This window comes from Heloderma suspectum, chromosome 6 (assembly GCF_057233095.1).
Source record: "Heloderma suspectum isolate Gila_16-S chromosome 6, 16-S_ref, whole genome shotgun sequence".
NCBI lineage: Eukaryota > Metazoa > Chordata > Lepidosauria > Squamata > Helodermatidae > Heloderma > Heloderma suspectum.
This window is the reverse complement of record NC_139463.1, coordinates 71,759,563-71,778,672: the sequence shown is the minus strand read 5'-3', so window position 1 is coordinate 71,778,672 and position 19,110 is coordinate 71,759,563. Positions and strand designations below refer to the sequence as shown.

Below are 19,110 nucleotides of genomic sequence, written 5' to 3'. Positions count from 1 at the left end.
GGAACCGGAAGTGAGGACCGCGTCCGACCGCTGACGCGCAACTCTTGGAGGCTGCGGCGCCTCCGGCGGAAGGAAAGAAGGAGCCAACCAGCGAGGCGGGCGGCGCCTAGGGATCCGCTCTGCCCGCCCCTGTCGCTGGCGCCGGAGGTCCCGGAAGCGGAGCCGGGACTGTTGGCGACGATGGCGGAGAGTCCGGCGGCCGAGGAGGCGCCCGCGGCCGCGATGCTGGCGGCCACGCCGGGCGGCGGGCCGGGGCCCGGAGCGGGCGCCGGGGCGACGAGCGCGCTCCAGACGGCCGACCTGTGGGCGGTGGCGGGGCTCGGCTCGGCCGGGGGCGGATCCGGAGCGGGGTCTGGCGGGACCGCGGTGGCCGGGATCCCCCACTCCGCGGCCGCCGCGGCCGCCGCCGGCGTGCTGCTCTCGCACTCGGCCTTCTGGGACCCCACGACCAGCGGCGACTGGGACGGAGAGAGGCCGAGCGCTGCCTGCCTGCTGCGCATCAAACGGTGAGCGGCGCTGGGAAGAGGCGGGCGGGGGCAGCCGAGAGCAGAAACCCGCTGCCCGCGTTTCAGGGGGACGGTGCTTCTGAGCACGTGCAGAGTGTGCATTCCCATCGCCGGCCTGCCTTCGTGCTTCGGGGGTCTCCGCCGGCGCGCGCAATCGGACTTCTCTAGGAAGGTCGGCTGTCGTATTTTCTTGGCAAAGATCCACCGCCTTTGATCGCTGCTCGGTGGGTAACCGAGTCAGCGGTGGTGGGAAAGCCGCACCTGTTACACTTCTGCGTCCCAGAGAGCCTGTGTGGTGTAGTGCTCAAAGTGTTAGACTGTGGCTCGGGAGACCCGGGTTCAAGACCCCACTCGGCCATGAAGCACAACGAGTGACCTTGGGCCAGTCACAGACTGGCAGCCTAAGCTCCCTCACAGGGCTGTTGTGAGGATAAAATGGAGAGGAGGAGGAGGACCATCTATGCCTTCTTGAGCTCCGTTGGAGGAAAAAGCAGGATATAAAAGTAAAGAATAAATAAACGTCGCACAGTTAAAGTTGTCGATCTGGCCAGGAATAAAGTCTGTAGCTCTATGCATGGGTTAAGCGAGAGTTCAGTGGTATAAGTTCCTGATTACAAGAGCCCAGCTAAACTGCCTTTCTCTGGGGCAGCGTCTCCCACAGCGCCTGAAGATGAGAAAAGCCTCACACACACCTGAGCTTATAAACTTCTCTGTAAGAAGCCTGTTCTCTAGGTTGTTTCCACTCCAAGCTCAACTTCCTTGTTCTGCATCAGATAACAGTTGGTATATAGCATACTTAGAGCCTCATTAAAGAGAAAGAAAAGTCACAGGCGAATAGCCTCCAAGGATAAGGTAGATTTGGGGGCAGGGGGAATTACTGTATGTCCAGAATACTTTTACTGCCTAAGGGTCCCACTTTTGGTTTTGGCTTAGTTTTTTCTTCCTCTTTCAAAGCTTATCTTGCTTGGTTTGTATATAATGAGAAGGTGTAAAGCAGCTTTCCCCAACCAAGTACTGTCCTGATGTGTTGGATTACAAGTCCCATCAGCCCTACCCAGCCATAATGGTTGTAGTAGTCCAGCACATCCAGAGGGCACCAGGTTGGACGAAGGCTGGTGCAACGTTTTACTTAAAGTATTTTTCTTCCAGGAATAGAAACAGATTCCTTTCCATAGCAGAAATCAGACCTTCCCCTACTCCTAACCATATAAACCTGAGGAATGAGACACCCCCCACCCCAATATGTTGCACTCAGATAAGTTATTTATACCGTGTTTCTGTTTTATCTGCGGTAGATCAAGCAATGAAAAGCAGCAGTGTGTTACACTATATACCTAAGTTAATTTATTTAGTTCAGAACTAACATGCACACGCACTCAGTTTTGTAATCAGTGAGATGGATTAACACTTTCTCCTTGCCTCTGGTCCCGTATTTAAAGGGTGTTCCTAGGGTTGGCAGGACAATTACAAGTCATTAAAAATTATGCTAAGTGATCCTGACCATACACCCGTAGACAGTAAGCTCTTGGGGAAAGGGTGTTACTAGCAGCGCTAAATGTTTATTTATTTATTTATTTATTAAATTTATTAATCGCCCATCTGACTGGTCACCCAGCCACTCTGGGCGATGTACAACCCACCATAAAACAATTTAAAACAATAAAATTTTACCATAAATTTTTTTTTTTAAAATACCCTAACCCACCCCAAATGCCTGCCTGAACAACCATGTTTTTAATGCACGATGGAAGCTCATTAAAGAGGGGGCATGACAGAGTTCCCTAGGGAGGGAGTTCCACAGAGTGGGGGCCACCACAGAGAAGGCCCTCTCCCTCGTCCCCACCAGTCTAGCTGTCCTGGCTGATGGGACAGAGAGAAGGCCATCCGAGGCTGATTTTGTTAAGCGGCCTGTCTGGTGTTGCTGGAGGCGCTCCTTAAGATAGGCTGGGCCGGAACCATATAGGGTTTTAAAGGTCAAAACCAACACCTTGAATTTGGCCCGGAAAACAACTGGTAACCAGTGCAACTCCTTCAGCACTGGAGTGATGTGATCTCGCCGGCGGCTGCCTTTAATCAGGTGAGCCGCCACGTTCTGTACCAGCTACAGTTTCCGAACCGTCTTCAAGGGTAACCCCACGTAGAGCGCATTACAGTAGTCTAAACGAGAGGAGACCAGGGCATGTACTACCGATGGGAGCAGATGGTCGGGAAGGAAGGGGCGCAGCCGCCGTATCAGATGGAGTTGATACAGCGCTGTCCGGCTCACAGCTGACACCTGAGCCTCCATGGACAGCTGGGAGTCCAAAATGACCCCCAGGCTGCGGACCTGGTCTTTCAAGGGTAGCCGTACCCCATTCAACACCAGGTCAACATCCCCCAGCCTCCTCTTGTCTCCCACCAAAAGTACCTCGGTCTTGTCAGGGTTGAGCTTCAGCTTATTCCTCCCCATCCAGCCACTCACCGTCTCCAGACATTTGGACAGGGATTCTACGACCAACCTTGGTGAAGATTTGAATGAGAGGTAGAGCTGCGTGTCGTCTGCATATTGATGACACTGCACCCCAAACCTCCTGATGATAGCCCCCAGTGGCTTCACATAGATGTTAAATAGCATCGGGGAGAGGGTGGAACCCTGTGGCACCCCACAAGTAAGTGGCCACGGATCCGAAACCTCCTCTCCCAGTGCTACCCTCTGTACCTGCCGGAGAGGAAGGACCGGAACCACCGCAATACAGTGTCTCCAATGCCCAACCCCTCCAGGCGGTCCAGGAGGATACCGTGGTCAACGGTATGTTTCCACTTTCACAGCGCCTTCCACTTGTTGCATGTCCGTTGTGTCTTGCAACAGCCCTGAGAGGTAAGCTGCCCCCTTTCCCATTTTACTGCTGAGGAACTGGGGTTCTTGCCCAAGGACATATGCTGAGTCCTTGGCAGAGATGGAATTTGAACTCAGGCCTCTTGAGTTCACCTGTCTGTGCCCTGGGTTGCCCTGGCTCTTTGCTTTTGTCTTTGTGTACTATACCTGGCATGCTTTTAGCACTTTTAATAGATGTTGTTATGGACAACGCTTCGTCTCTCCAAAAGGTGCCACACCCAGCATACCCAACGAAGTGTAGAGGAGAATGAGAGGCACCAAGAAGTCAGATCCTTCAAGTCAAAAGTCTCCCCCCCCCCCTCCACACACTGCTCCCAATAAACACTCGTGGATCATGTCAGAAATTGCAGTAGAAAGGAAGGGCCCTTCCATTACAGCCGAATGCATCTTCTTAACAAGTCCCCAAGTCGAGCCCTTGCCATCTCCACTCAGCACAACCAGGGAAGACCTGCCTGGGAGATTTTGGAGAGCTGTATTTCGGCCGTGCTGCTGAACAAGGATTACTGGGCTGAAGTCTTCTGTGTCTTGCTCCATCACCTTGCTTTGGAGCAGGGAAGTAAATGGGGGTTGGAGGAGGCAGCAAAGAGGGACATCTTGGGTCCGTTCCTGCCATTGAACCTGGCTACCGCCGGAGCGGTTCTGCCGGTTTTATGCAATCCCAGAAACAAAAGCTCTATTGTCAGGACCAGTGAAGGAGCGTAGAACCAAAGTGAATGTGCAGAGGGTCTTTTTTTCTCAGGATGAGTGTGTCAGGAGTGTGCTGTTCTCTTGTGTGCCAAGGCAGGCCGAGGGCTGCAGTGGGCACGTGTTACGTGTTAGAAGGGCTACACTTGTTATAATGTGCCGTTGACATAATTTCTGCACTCAGCAGGAGGTGCCAGGCCACCCGGCTTGCCTTCTAGCAGCTGTCCTTGTTCATTGTCTGGTGGAAGGAAGTTCAGATCCTTCAACTCAGAGTCCATGGCCAGTGACTTTCATTGTAGCTGTATGCTTGTTAAACAACCCCCCCGCCCCCATTTTTGCTTGTGAATGTGTCTGCTTGGTAAGAGAACAAAGTTTGAAGGAGCCAGTCTTTATGGGGGGGGTGGGGGGTGATGATGAGTCCCTTCACATTACATTCCCCCCCCTTCTAGCCTCGAGTGGAAGGGCGGAGATTAAGTCGTAATATTCGCCAAGTTTCAAAATCGTGGGCTTTCCTCTTTCTCTCTCCCTTCCCCTCACTGGACAGTGTTGCGAGAGGTGCTTTGGGATCATCCATAAAGTGTAATATCCATTAGGAAGGAGGTGAGTAATATGTTGCGACAGAGGAGGAATCAAATATGGATTAAAATGGGGCAAAATCTGACAAGCGGGGAGAGGAAGCCTGAAAAAGGCACAATGTAACTTTATGGATGGTTCCTAACTGGGTAGGTTGGGTTGTCTTAATATTTGTTTTCTAGAGTCTTTAGGGGAAAGCTGCCTGACAATAGCCATGAGGGCTAGAAACTTGTTTCCTGCTTTTTTGTTTTGTTTTAAGCAGGCTTGTTTCTCAAGAATTCATCAAGAGGCTTTGGGGACTTGGGTGCGAAGCCAAAAGCTGTGGAGAAACACTTGATTGATTGCTGCATCTATTTTTTTGTTTGTTTCCCAGAGATATCATGTCAATTTATAAGGAACCACCTCCTGGAATGTTTGTTGTGCCTGACCCTCACGATATGACCAAGGTAGGTGATACCTGAATGCCTTCCTCTGTAGTGTGTTTTCCTGAAGGGATTTCCTGCTGGTTTTAGAAGAAGGTTGACATCTAACGGTTCACCCTACAGTGACATAAAATCCCAGTGTTATCAGTAGCCTTTGGGAAAGAGTAGTGACGAAAGTACATAACTTCTCCTCCTGCAACAAAAAGATAGTCACACAACATTTTTCTAACCTTAGAAAATTCCAACAATGCTTTGCAGCTCATGTTCTGTTCATACTGTGAAATGAATTGAAATGGGGAAGAATGAGGGCTAAGGATACTATTATAACAAGCAGTATGTACCATTTTATTGTTATTGATTATATTCCTATGTTATCTAGGAGCTGTGCGGTAAATCAGAATAAAAGGCTTACAATCTAAAAGAGGGAAGGGGAGGAGAGTGGTAGAGGAGGGAGAATAGTTTGAAAATGCCAGAAAAAAAGAACGGAGTTAATGGATATTTACATCCAAATGGGACTGGACCAATTTTTCTCTTGCTGGTAATTTTACTGGACTTGAAGGTGTTGCAGTACCCAACTGCCCTTGGTTCTGTAGCCTGGTTTCCGCAGTTTATAGGGCTTTATGTATATAGGTGAACTTGGCAGGAGAGTCCACTGTGTGTGTGTGTGTGTGTGTGTACACACACGCACACCCTCAATTAAATCAAAATGTTGTGCTAAATATAACCCCCCCCCAAAGTCTGCAACTCGCATAAATTATACAAACTGTTCCAATTTGCATATGTTTTGGATTTGTATGCATGGCTCCATGGGGTTGGGCCTTTGACCAGTCAAATATTGGTCAAGTATTTCTCAAGCGTTGACATGACGACAATAGCAAAGATGAAGAAAGATCATCAACTGGTCTGATAACTTGTGCCAATCCCAGAACTAAATAAATAGATACTGTTGTTATGGGACAGTATCATGAACTTTTAAAAACATAATGAATTATTTTATTGCACATTTATTCTGCCCTTCATCCAAAGAGCGCTGTGTGTGTGTGTGTGTGTGTGTGTGAGAGAGAGAGAGAGAGAACATAATCCCTTCCCATTTTATCCTCACATCAGCTCTGTGAGGGAGGTTAGGCTCAAAGTGTTTGAATGGCCCAGTGTTGCCTAACGAGCTTCACGGCTGAGTGAGGATTTGAACCTGGGTCCCTCTGGTCTTCATCCAGCTCTCTACTCACTAGGCTAGCCTTCCCCAACCTGGTGCCCTCTGGATGTTTTGCACTTCAACTTCCATTAGCCCCATCCAGCATAGCCACTGTTCAAGAATGCTGGGAGTTGTAGTCTGCGACACCTGGAGGACACCAAGTTGGGCAAGGGTGCACTAGACAATGGCCTCTGTCACTGAGAATGGCTTGTTTTCCTGTTTGGGCATGCCTGCAGTTATAGCAGCCAGTAAAGGAACATTGCTGTGTTGCTCCATTTGCCCCTGAGTGCTGCAGGGCCAAGGGACGACCAGCACTCACTCCTGCCCTTGCTAACACATGAAATCGTAATGAGTTTCTTTTTTAAGGTAATCTACCATCTACACAGTGGCGTTTTTGGTACATTTGATTGCAACTGAATGATGGATTGATTGGCGGGCCAATGTAGTTGGGATAGAGGTCTATGTATTTGCATTGATGCTCTCCTTGGGCACTGACATTCCCACTCAGCAGGGTGGATTGATTTAAATCAAAGCAATCTGTATCACTTATTTAAGTCATGATGCAAATCACTGGGAACACCCTCATTTAAATCAAGTTTGGCACTGATCATTCTCCATGTATTTCTGAAACAGTGGTACAAATCTGATCACTAAAACATATTAATTTACACCTAAAACATATTAATTTACAACATTTTACAACCTCAAGCAGGGTATACTTTGTGTAATTTTTAAGATAACTTCATTTTTATTAATCCAGGAAATAGGATGTAGTACTCATTACCTGTGTCAAGCTGGTATATTTAGAACAGTAAGAACTAACTCCCAAATGCAATAGCACTTTTTCTATCCAGTCCACTCTGTTATTACTTTCTACTCTGCCTCCAATGGTCCTTTTCTATATTGTCTTTCTGTCTTAACTAACTACTCTGCCTTACTTGGCCCAGCTCCACCACCACGTAAGCACAGAATGACAACAATCCCATCCTGCCTGTGTCTTTGCACATGTGACTTTAGTCAGAGAAACAGAAGCTGAAAGTCCTAAACTTTTAAGAAGCAGAAGCTGGGAGTTAGGCTAGACAGAACCATTTTTCATTAAGTGAACCACTGAAATTGAATGGCCTTGACTGGGAGGGGACTTCTTTTTGTGTGACTCTAAGTGTAGGTTTAGTGTGTTTGCAATGAGATTTAATTGTTGCTGTTATTTTTTTTTAACGAGAGAGACATTTGGTATTTCATTGATTCTTTTGAATGAAGAATCCAATTTAAATTTTAAAAATACATTTTTTTTGTTTTTAAAAAATCATTCATTTTTATTCATCCTGCTGCTCAGCCAGCCCTCTGGTTTCTTAGTTTTCAAGAAGCCACCCTTCCATCCAGATGTCTTGGACTACAACTCCTACCATCCCCAGCCAACATGGCTAATGTACTGGATCACAGCCTCCATCATCCACATCTGGAGGGCACCAGGTTCGGGAAGCCTGCACTGAGCATTACACATCCTTAAGTCTCTCTTTGCAGGTTCCTTCCTTCCTTCCGTCCATCCTTCCTTCCTTTCTAGCTGGAAAAGCTCCCTGAGCTGCTTTACAGGCCAATAAAAACAAGGCAGTCCCTGTGCTCAGGCTCACAGTCTAAAGAGGCACGACACAGAAGGAAAAAGGGATGAGGCGGGAAAAGGAAAACAAGAACGCTCAGGCACTGATCTTTAACAATATACAGTTCTTATAATGACCAGCTGTCACGGAAGCAGGCTGCTCACAGTCCAAAAACGGGCCTTGCCAAGCCTCCAAGAAATAGCCTGCTGACCCCTCCTTTCTCAAAATGACTGTAGTACAGCCAGAAGTTGTTGGTCTTACAGGGTGGGGCCCTGGCCTTCTGGGGCCTAGTTGGAAACTGCCAGCTTCTTGTCACTGCGGGTAAGGCTCGAGGGGCCCAGATGATACCATCTCAAAGCAGAAGGTTCTGTTGCTCTGTCTCAGCTCAGGCCAGCTGGAATGGATGGCCGGGGGGGGGGGGCTGGTAAAAGCAGCAGCTTTCATATGTTCCCTATTACAACTGGGAAGCTTAAGGTGGGTCACCTCAGTTGAAGTTCAGGTAACGCTTAGTTCGTGCGAACAGATGAGTTGGTAAAACTCTTCTAGGTTTTAGGCTGCAGGTGGGAAATCATGTTTTAAAAACTCTTCTGTGAAAAGAAATTCCCTGCAAGGACAAAATGAGCCTATCTGAGAAAAGGCTATGCTAGAACGCTTATCCCTGACATCTAACCAGAGCTGGGGAGCCTGTGGCCCTCCGGGTGCTGCTGGATTACAACTCCCATCCTTCCTGAACTTTGGAATGCTGGCTGGGGCTGGTGGGAGTTGGGGTTCAACAACATCTGGAGGGCCACAGGCTCCCCACCACTGGGCTAGAACCCCCTGACAGGGAGGTGGTGTTGTTGTTTTAAGGGAAACATTTTAGGGGCACATTCAGTCACAGCAGCCTTCTGCAACCTGGTGCAAGTCGAAGTCCAAAGCATTTGGAGGGCGCCAGCCCCGGTCGGCACGGCCAGTGGGCAGGAATGCTGGGAGCTGAAGCCCAGAGCCTCCTGTTAACGCCAGGGTGGGTGAGAATCCTCCAACTGCTGTGTGAAGCAGAGGGGTCCAGAGCCCATTCTTCCCACCTCGCCTGCTGCCCGTGTGAATGAGGCCCACAACCCGAATCCGCGGCCTTCCGAAGAGGGCATTGAGTTTTCCGCAGCGGCTTGTGGAAGATGCTGCCCTCGACGCGTCTTTGCGGCTGGCGTGTGTTCCGCGCAGGCTCTGCTGGTGTTGCACCCCAGTCGGAAGTGTTTGCGCGAGCTGGGCTTTTCTCTTGCAGATTCATGCGTTGATCACAGGCCCCTTTGACACGCCTTACGAAGGGGGTTTCTTCTTGTTCCTGTTTCGCTGTCCTCCAGATTATCCCATCCACCCGCCACGGGTCAAACTGATGACAACCGGGAATAACACAGTGAGGTTTAACCCTAACTTCTACCGCAATGGGAAGGTCTGCCTCAGTATTCTAGGGTAAGGAGCGGAACAACTCGGGCTCATTTTTCTCGGGGCGGGGGGAGCCCAGGTTGGGTGCCTAGGGGAGGTCCGCACTTCTGCATGTGATTCTCTTGTCCCTGATCCCTTGGGGGTGTCCTCTGAAGGAGTGTGTGTGTGTTTATACAGTCCAAGTAGATTAATCCAGGGCAGAGACAAGGGGCCAAAGCGTCAGATGTGAGGGCATGCATGCACATAGCCACTAGAACAGGGATGGGGAAGTCATTCTTGCTCAGGTCAGAATAAAGTGCTACTAAAAAAAATGGACAAGGGAGCTGAACTTCGCTGCTGCAGCCAGCATCCCTAACAAAACAAGACTGAGAACAAAAAGTGACAGCCTCTAAGCCTCCAGAACATAATTCTTGTGAAATGGCTTCCTGTCCTTTGCACTGTTGCAAGCATTAAGATTCTCACCTTCGCAGGCAATACCATCTCTGCACCAGGTTCAAACTGCTAAGAGGGGGAAGTTGGCTGCCCCAAAGCAAAGGAATTTTTTCCCTGGAGGTTAACTAGTGCCGAAGCGTTTTAAAAACCCTTTTATTCACTACCCCATGTCTGTTAGTTGCCATTTGTTTTTAGGGTCAAACAGGATGTGGAACCGAAACGCAGGGGACCTGATCAAGCAGCCCCTGCTGCTCCAAGCTTTTGGGGAGGGGGGACTTGAGGGCCTTCCATGGCAGCGCCTCAAAAACGCTTGCAGCAGCAAGAGCAAGCATCCTGTTATTCAGCTTTATGATAAAACTGTGGCTTGGCTTTTTCTTTTTGAGCTCTTGCCCTTCATCTCTGGACCAAAGGCTTCCTGATCTCGGAAGCTAAGCAGGGTCGGCCCTAGTTAGTATTTGGATGGGAGACCGCCTGGGAATCAGGTTTCCTGCATTGAGCAGGGGGTTGGACTCGGTGGTCTTTTAGGCCCCTTCCAACCCTATGTTTCTAAATTTTGAATGGTGTTTAGGATTTGCCATATAGATGCGGTAGTGTGTAGGCACTCAAGATTGTGTTGCTGGGGTGGGCGGGAGGATCTGGTGCCAGGAGAAGTTGACATATGTGACCTCTGTAAATTAGGGACACTTGCAAGTGCTGAGGTTCTTAGGATGCTGCATTCCGCGCCCACTGCCAGACTCTGTATCTGTGTAGCGCTTGTATGAGATGGTGAACATGTGTCTAGACCGGGGTGAGCGATCTGTAGCCCTAAGGCTGCATGTGAGCCTTGGCCTCATTTCAAAAGCTCTCTGCAAGAGATCAGTGCATACCTCTGGCAAAAGTGATCTGTCCCTTCCTCAGCAGCCTCCTGGAGGATGGCTCCACCCACTTTTGGCTTTGGCCCTGCCTACCACTCAGTTCAGCCTGCCTGCCCCCAGTAGTATGCCCTCCACAGATTAACCCTGAGGAGATGCAGATTTTGTAGGAAAAAAAGACTCTGCACCCTGACCTAAGTATGTTCTGGAAAGATGAGCAGGAGTTCAAGATGGTTTGTCATTGTCAGGCAATAAATAACCACTTTTATAACAGTGGCTTTTTTCTTCTACATACTGCTGTATACATGATTCATGTAGGCCTGGCTTTTAGTGGTTCTTCTCCAAATGTCTTCAAATTGATCCACCGCCAGGAGGACTAGAAAGGGGGTGGGGAACCTCTCTTTCAGCCTGAAGGCTGAATTCTGTTTCGGAGAAGCTCTTGGGGGGCGTGTTCTAGTGATGGGCGGGGCCGAAGGCAGAAGGGCGGGGCCAGAAATCGCAGAGAATACCAGCCTGTTGTAGCTGAAAGGTCTTGACGTCGGTGACTTAGGGCACAATCCTATGCATGTTTAGACAGAGAAAAGGCCTACAACTCCCAGCATTCCCCAGCCAGCATGTCTAAACATGCATAGGATTGTGCCCTAAGGAGAGGCATTTGAACCTTTTAGAATGGAGCGGGTGGACTGTTCAAAAGCAGAGAAACCATGTTTGGTGGTTGGGGTAAAGTGGGTGTGGCCATGTGGGGAACCCCAGAGGGCCAAATGGGGTTGGACTTGGCCCCTGGGCCGGAGGTTTCAGGCCCCTGGACTAGAAGCTTCTTTTAAAAAAAAAAAAGTGTGACTGGGACTCTCAAATGTTATGAGTTGCATAAAAATACACACATTGTCCCGTCCCCCCCGCCGTGTTATAGAATTGTGTTTATTTTTAGTTATATATTTATTGCATTTATATCCTGCCTTTTTTCCTCCAAGTAACCCAAAGCGACGTATGTAATCCTCTCCATTTTATCCTCACTTCAACAACTCTGTGAGGTAGGCTGGGCTTAGAGTCTGTGACTGGCCCAAAGTCACCCAGTGACCTTCATGGCTGAGTGAGTGGGGACTTGAACCCGGGTCTCCCAAGTCCCAGTCCAACACTCGAACCGCTACATCACACTGGCTCTCTGTTTGTTTATTGTGTCAAAATAAACTCCACTTTCTTGCTATCTGGCAGCACGTGGACCGGTCCGGCCTGGAGCCCTGCACAGAGCATTTCGTCAGTCCTTATATCCATACAGTCCCTAATGACAGAGAACCCCTATCACAATGAACCCGGCTTCGAACAGGTCAGTCGCCTGCATTTTGGATTGGTCCCGCCTGCGGAACTCTTGGCCTCGGGTACGGAAGAGTCTGGCATTGCCGCTGGCTGCCAAAAGGAATGCAGGCAAAGAAATGGGGCCGGTTGAGCTCCAGTCCGGGCATTCCTTTTCAGCAGGTGCACTCATCCAGAGGTGAAACAGGTTTCCATGGAAGAACCTGCGTCCCGGTTGTGTTAAAAAGCCTAGAGTGTTGGGACAGGCAGAAAATGAAGAAGGTCGTGAGTAGCTCTGAGGGGCAGCCCCTGAGAGATTTCCCTGGAGGGGTCCTGGCCTATGCCCTGTGGGACTCCTCATGCTGCCGCCCAAGGGTGTGGAACTGGTTTTTAAAGTCAAGGGCCACGTTCCCTCCAAGGAAATCTCGGGGGGGGGGGGGGGGCTGCACGTCAGGGTTGGATGGAGCCAGACCAGGTAGTGGGTGGGACTGGAGCTGAGAGTGGGTTACCTATTACCTTTCTACCACCCCCCTTCTCTCTCTCTGCCATCCCCATACTGTGCAGCAGTATGGCTTAGTGTTATAAAAAATGGTCACATTTGCACCAGTGGGACCTTTTTTTTTTTTTTTTTTTAAAACAAAGTCTCTGGGGAGGGGAGATTTTCGGCAGTGACCGCATGTCCCAACCCCCCTCCCCTCTGGGCGGCAATTAGATTTTTTTTTTTTTAAGGTCCGATTCACACAAATGGGAGCTTTTATTCTAAGCATAATCGCTGCGCGGGGGAGGGGCAAGCAAGGGAGGCCGGATCCAAAGGCCCCACGAGCTGCATCTGGCCCCCGGGCTGGCCGTTCCCTGCCCTTGCTGCAATCTGTATAGACATAGACACTATTTATCTGCAGTGCAGTAACATGCACGGAACGTCTGTTCTTCCCACAAGTCCGTGGCTTGGGACCAGGGAGGCGAGGGAATCTGACTTCATTGTCCAGAGATCTTAGAACAATTTGTTATGGGGCACTTAACGCGTCGCATAAAATCGGTTTCTGCGGCAACAGCTTTTGACCAGCGATTAATGAAAATGACTGAATAGCGTTCCCAGTGATTGGGAGCGTTCCCTTTGGTGTGATCAAAGGTGCAGGCTGCGTTCCTTGAACATTATAAACAGGGTCCTTTCTCTTTTTTTGGCAACTGATCTTTCTTGCAGGAAAGACATCCAGGCGACAGTAAAAATTACAACGAGTGCATTCGGCACGAGACCATCCGGGTGGCCGTCTGCGACATGCTGGAAGGGAAATGCCCCTGTCCGGAGCCTTTACGGTACATGCTGGGAGCCACAGTGGCTTAGCTCATGGGTTCCAGGCTTCTGGGTTGGGGAAGACAAAGTGCTGTGCCTCTCAGCCAAGCTTTGTCCCTACCTGGGAAATACTGCCTTCCAAAGTGAAACCCGTGACTCCGAGCTCAGACCATCTTTGCTCCTTTCTTTTCCTGTTTTTTACAGCTGCATGGTTAATGTCTGCAGCTTTTTTAAAAAACAAACCCTTGGCAGATTCTGTGCTTATTATTCTACTCCATCTCCAAATAGTCCAGTCCATGCATTTTGTTATTCATGCTTTGTCCTTAGAAAGTTTGTACAAACAGCACCGATCGCAGTGTTTGGGGTGTTGCATGGAGGGTCTCTTTTCCCCATGTTATGCCAAAATGAGATAAAACAAGGAGTCAGAATTCTGGAGGATCCTGGCTTATTGTTCACGAGCAGGCATGCTCATGCATGCTGCTGAGTCACTCCCACTTGGCTCCTCCCAACCCAATTCCTGCTTTGTCCGAACCCACCCTCTGGCTTGTCAAGCCAGGAATCGTATGCCAACTCTGAAGCCTGGCTTCAGACTCTTTCTAGGTAGGAGAGTGGCAAACCAGAAGTATCAGTTCGATCATAATGCTGAGCATTTTCCTCCTGGTGAGTTCCTGGTTACTGAAGCCACAGGAAGAGCCAAGCAGGAACGATGCTTGCTCATGAACACTAGGCCAGGATTCTCCAGAATTCTGACGTATAGTCTTACAGAAATGCAGCCACAGAAGATTATCAGGGAGATACTTTTTTTAAAAAAGAAAAGCAATAATAATGTACCGGAGTGATGATGAGCTGTATCATTTTTCCACTTGTAGCAGAACTTTATTATTCTTTGTATGGATATTTGGTTTTATGAAGCATGTTTAGCTGTTGAGGAAAGCACTATATAAATATAAGCATGTGTGGGTTAAAAACCATCCTTTTCAGGAGTATGCTAGAGGGCACATTAGCTCCTTAGTTAAACCATCTATTGCCTTCTTCTTGCAGTGCTGCCTTACACTTCATTGGTTTTGTTTGCTAGGGGAGTTATGGAGAAGTCCTTCATGGAGTATTACGATTTTTACGAGGGGGTATGCAAAGAGAGAGTCCATCTCCAAGGACAGACAATGCAGGTAAGGATGGGATGCTATCCGTGCATGCGTGTGTGTGCTCACTCCCAAAGACTGGCGTGTGTGTGTGTGTTATGTATGTATGTATGTATGTATGTATCTATCTATCTATCTATCTATCTATCTATCTATCTATCTATCTATCTATATCACAGCGTGTCATCTTGCCCTCCTATTTGAGAAGTGGGCTTGTTTCCTCTCCAGAGGGTTTTCCAAAGAGGAACTTTGAAAACCCAGGTTGGGTAGTTCCGAATGAGAGGAATGAGGACAAATGAGAGGAATTGGCTTGTGGCTAGTCTGCAGCACCAAAAACTGGCTACAAGAATATTAACACAAGCAGGGAGCTGCTATGAGGTAATGGGAAGGAAGTGACTCTAATCTATCCTGGATATTGGAACGGAGTGCCAGTAGTTGTTAAAATACCCTTTGGAGAAATACTTGGTTCTACCTGCTTTCCAACTCGTGCATGTGGAGTGTCTTGATTCGGGTTCTTCATTTCCATAGCGGGCAGATTTCAGGCTTGCGGGATTTACTGTGTGTGTGTTTTTCAAGAACTCCCCAACAGGAGCCCTGTGCAAAAGTCATACTTAGCATTAAAGAATTCTCAACCCAGGGATTAGTTTGGAGTACCAGAACTGAACACAGCTCACAGTTCCTTCACGTGTCAAAACCCACTCCTCATTACCACAAACTTCCTTCATTTCCTGCAGTATAGTTTAAGAGGGGGGCATTTATTTAGTGATTTTGTTGCTGCTATTGTTTTAAATAATTGGGTGTCAAAAATACTTGCAGCTCTCCTGCAAATCACCCAGTGGTCTACTGCTAGACCCACATCTACCTTCTGGCCACCCCATTTCATTCCAGTCTTTCCCCTTCCAGGATCCCTTTGGCGAGAAGCGAGGACACTTTGACTACCAGTCCCTCCTAGTGCGTTTGCAAGGAATCCGCCTGAAGGTGCAGGAGAAACACCAGCAGGAGAACCTGGACATAGACTCAGAAAGCAGCTCCTCCGAAACGGAGACAGACACTCAAGGGAGCATTAAGGTTTAGATGCCTCCCACTTGGCTGCGCAAAAACTCAAGATGTGGGAGTGGGATCTTCTGACTCCAGGCATTGTGGAGGTCCCCGGAGAGACCCAAGAACGAGTCTGGTTCCAGAGTGGAGAAAACGTGGGTTGAAGAAGCATCCCTTGATTGCCTCCTTCAGTGCTCTGTTAAACAAAAAGAGGATTTGATGCTAAAATTGAACCGAGCTTGTGATAGGCTATATTTTCAAAATGGTCCTTTCTCTGCTGGAGATCTATGAGCAGATGGCATAAAGGCATTCTCGAAGAGCCTGTGATGGGTGGGTTTCTGTCCCCGCGCCCCCAATTCTAAAAGAGCATGAGATAGAGCATGACTCTTCGTTCTGTCGTCTTTGTTTCAAAACATACTGCTTGTTCCTAGCACCTCCCTTCCAGCTTGCTTCCACAGTGGGCTCCCAGCAATCCCAAGTCTGTTAAAGCACTTTGACAGTTCATGTAACATGACACCCGTTTTTCATATTTGCTTCATTGTTGCTACCCAATTGGGTTGGTTTTGCCTGTCCTAGACAGACCAAAGAGGAGGAGTTTCTGCTGGAACTGGGCTTTATGGTGATTTATTAAAAAATAAACAAAATCAAAGCTTTACTCAATTCTTGAGCTCCTCCCCCCCCCCCCCCACATATATGGAATTCAGGCAGGGATAGAATAAAAGACAAACTACAACGATCCTAAATTTAAATGTTTTAACCTTGTGAGCAACCAACCATCAGCCTTCCAAAGGTTAAACTTTTTCTCGTTTCATGTTAAATATTATTTGTTTTCATGGTTCTAGGAAGGCGAAGACATTCATTCCCCTTCCCCCACCCCTGCAAGTTACATACACCCTTTGGGAAGTTTTAAGCGTTACAATTCAGGGAAAGGGCAAGCTATGAGGAGCAGCAATTCTGTCCTCTGGATGACGTTTGCAAGAGAAAAGAGCAAGTTTAGATAATCGCAGCAAAAAAAGCTGGGGAGTATGGTTAAGGAGTTTGGTGATGAGAAAACGATGCTAGTAATGGAAGAAATTTGGTCAGTGTCAGTCTATGTCATACCGTAAGCCTGGGGAGCAAACAGAAACTGTTGAAATGCTCTGTTGAAGGACTGGGTCTTGTTTTGACGAGAGTCTCTGTTGAAACTGAAGTACGGAGTTGCACACACGTGTCTTGTCTCTCAAATCTTGCCATAAATTCCTTCTCGAAGTTCACTCAATCGTGGGGTAGATAAGAGAAGGCAGCAGCCTGAAGGACATGCCTTTTTGAGGTTTGAATTGTGGGGTGTCTGTAACTATCCTCCCAACTTTTTTGTTTTGTTTTGAAAGTTCAGCTGTTTCTAGGTAGAAAGGTCCAGAAATTTGGTGAGCGTGGTTTTTTTCCCCTTTCCTTTTTGGGCTTCTAGCCATCGCTTCAAGCTGTTTGAAAACTGGAAGAATGTCCTTGATCCAAAGGTTGCCGGGGGGCAGGGGGGATGCTTTTTCCAGGTAGATACAGTATACCAGCCAGGTCAATAGGAAGGATTGCATTCTGCCAGCCCAGTAACACACATGGAACCAGGCAGGTAACCCCATGTGTGCAAGTAGGCACTGTTTAACTGCAGACATGGCAACAGACATGCAACCTTCAAGCTGTTTTCGCTTCACTCTGCATTGTGGAACAGGAGGATGTGCTGCTGCTTAAAACTATTCCAGAACTTTCCTAGGAGCAAAACTTAATTCCTGTACACCTGCCTTTGGGAGTGAGATAGAATTATCTCTCCCCCGCCCCCCGGGAGAACAGAATCTCCCAAGGGTTCTGAATAGCTGGTGGAATCAAACAAAAAGTGTAATGCAACTTTGCATGTAGATGCCTTGTAGAGGGGGTGGAGTGAATCGTATCATGTTAGTTTTAATCTCATTGGGCGCAATCCAGCAAACGTCAGATGTGTTTAACCCACATTGAAATCAAAGAGACTTGAGTGCTGTTAATCTTTTAAGTCCCACTGAAATCAGTAGGACTTAGGTAGGCCTTATATTCTCCGGTCTGTGCCAATTGCATAAATTTGGCTTTCCCTGTTCTATAGTCACCAAGGCTAGGAGGGCTTCTGTATCGGAGCACCTGTGATTTCAGAGATCTTAATTCCAGATGCATGTTGGCTGTTGAACCATTGCATACATTTCTTCAAAACAAAACATGAAAATGCCTTATGTGGTTGTTTCTTTTTCACAAGGCTCGCATGTGGATGTAAGAAAAAAACAAAACAAAAAGGAATGGTTTTCTAGCTGCCCATAGTCATCTGTTTTCTGAATGTTTTCCATTTCAAAAAGTGACAATCCTAGATGACTGATCTAGACAAATGTTTAGTGACAGAATTTTAGGCCTAACAAGCTAAACATAATAATGTGCAAGGGTCTTCAAATAAGAAACCTTGTTTATATACAGTTGTACATAAAGGGTTTTTTTGTGCAATAAAGTTTGTTTTGGCAGAATTTGACTTCTTTCTGTGTCCTCCTGGAGTTGTAAAATAGGAGTTGCTCATTTTCTGATTGTGTGCTATAGCAGCTGGCTGGGTAATTCCAGAAAAGGTTGTCTGTCTTTACATAAATCGACATTTCTGAGAAGTTTTTCAATCCAGATTTAATTATTCCCCTCAGACAGCCTTCCCCAACCTGGCGCCCTCCAGATGCTTTGGACTGCAACTCCCATCATCCTGACTGCTGGCCATGCAGGCTGGAGAAGTATGGGAGTTATAGTCCAACACATCTGAAGGGCACAGGTTGGGGAAGGCTGCCCTGGACTATCGGCAAACCCTAAATGATATTTTTCGAACTGCATGAGATCATGCCCTGCTTTCTAAATTTACTTGATGTGTAGGCACTCTTTCCCTAGCATCACTGTGGCCTGTTCTGATAGACAAGCCTGGTTCCTGCCTGGGACTAGGGAGTGGGGTAGTGTTTCACTCACTGACATTGATACTCTGCTCATTTCCAACATACGCTCCAGCAAACTCCCTTTCTGGCCTGAGGTAATTCCACCTGCACCATCGAGCAAGGCTCTTCCCCGCTTTCAGTGATGATTTGGGGTGGGTTTACCTTACCTACATTTTGGAAAGTCTCGGCCCTTTGATCCTTCCTTTGTTGCAAGCCATGCAAAACCAATAGTGGTTGGATTGGGGAGGCTCAAGTTCAAGTCACTCTCACGGGATGACTTTGGGCCAGTCACTGCCACTCAGCCTGACCTATCTCCCAGGGCTGTTGTGAAGATAAGACCGGGAGAGAAGCATGTATGCCACCTTCAGCTATTTGGAGGACAGGTGGGATATAAATGTAAAAATCCTATCCTACCTCTCCACACACCCAGTTTCAGAAAGATGGCCTTAAACAGTGTATTGGACTTTAGCTAAAAGCAGTACTTTCTGCTTCTTAATATCCTTGATTAAAGTAGAGAGCGAGATATATACCTGATACACAACATATTATTTCTCAAACTGGGTACCACGTTTGAATTGAAAGGTAGGGTGTTGGGGGCAAGGTGTGGGTGTATGTGTATATTTTAAATGGTCCCATGCATATTTCACCTCAGGCTGCCATGGCCCATGATGGCTCCCCAAAGTGTCCTCACCCTCCACACATCTGAACAGAGGGAAGGATGCGCTAGCCCAAATTACCCACCCCTCGTCCTGAATTCTATCCAGGTCCAGGGAGCCAAGAAATCTTAATGTGCTGTGCTCATGCATTCATGTGGAATCTGCGTGACCCTACAAACAGAGGCTAAAATCT

At 48.0% G+C, this 19,110-nt stretch overlaps 1 protein-coding gene across 1 annotated transcript; it reads left to right on the top strand.

Annotated features, from left to right (window-relative positions):
- The first annotated feature begins 43 nt into the window (after positions 1-43).
- On the top strand, positions 44-17,820 carry UBE2Z (ubiquitin conjugating enzyme E2 Z). The gene is made up of 7 exons (XM_084804825.1): positions 44-506; positions 5,012-5,084; positions 9,109-9,296; positions 11,765-11,876; positions 13,044-13,156; positions 14,209-14,299; positions 15,176-17,820. Exons 1-7 carry the CDS (start codon positions 181-183, stop codon positions 15,344-15,346), a joined length of 1,074 nt encoding a protein of 357 aa, XP_084660951.1. The 5' UTR covers positions 44-180; the 3' UTR covers positions 15,347-17,820.
- Positions 17,821-19,110: the final 1,290 nt, after the last annotated feature.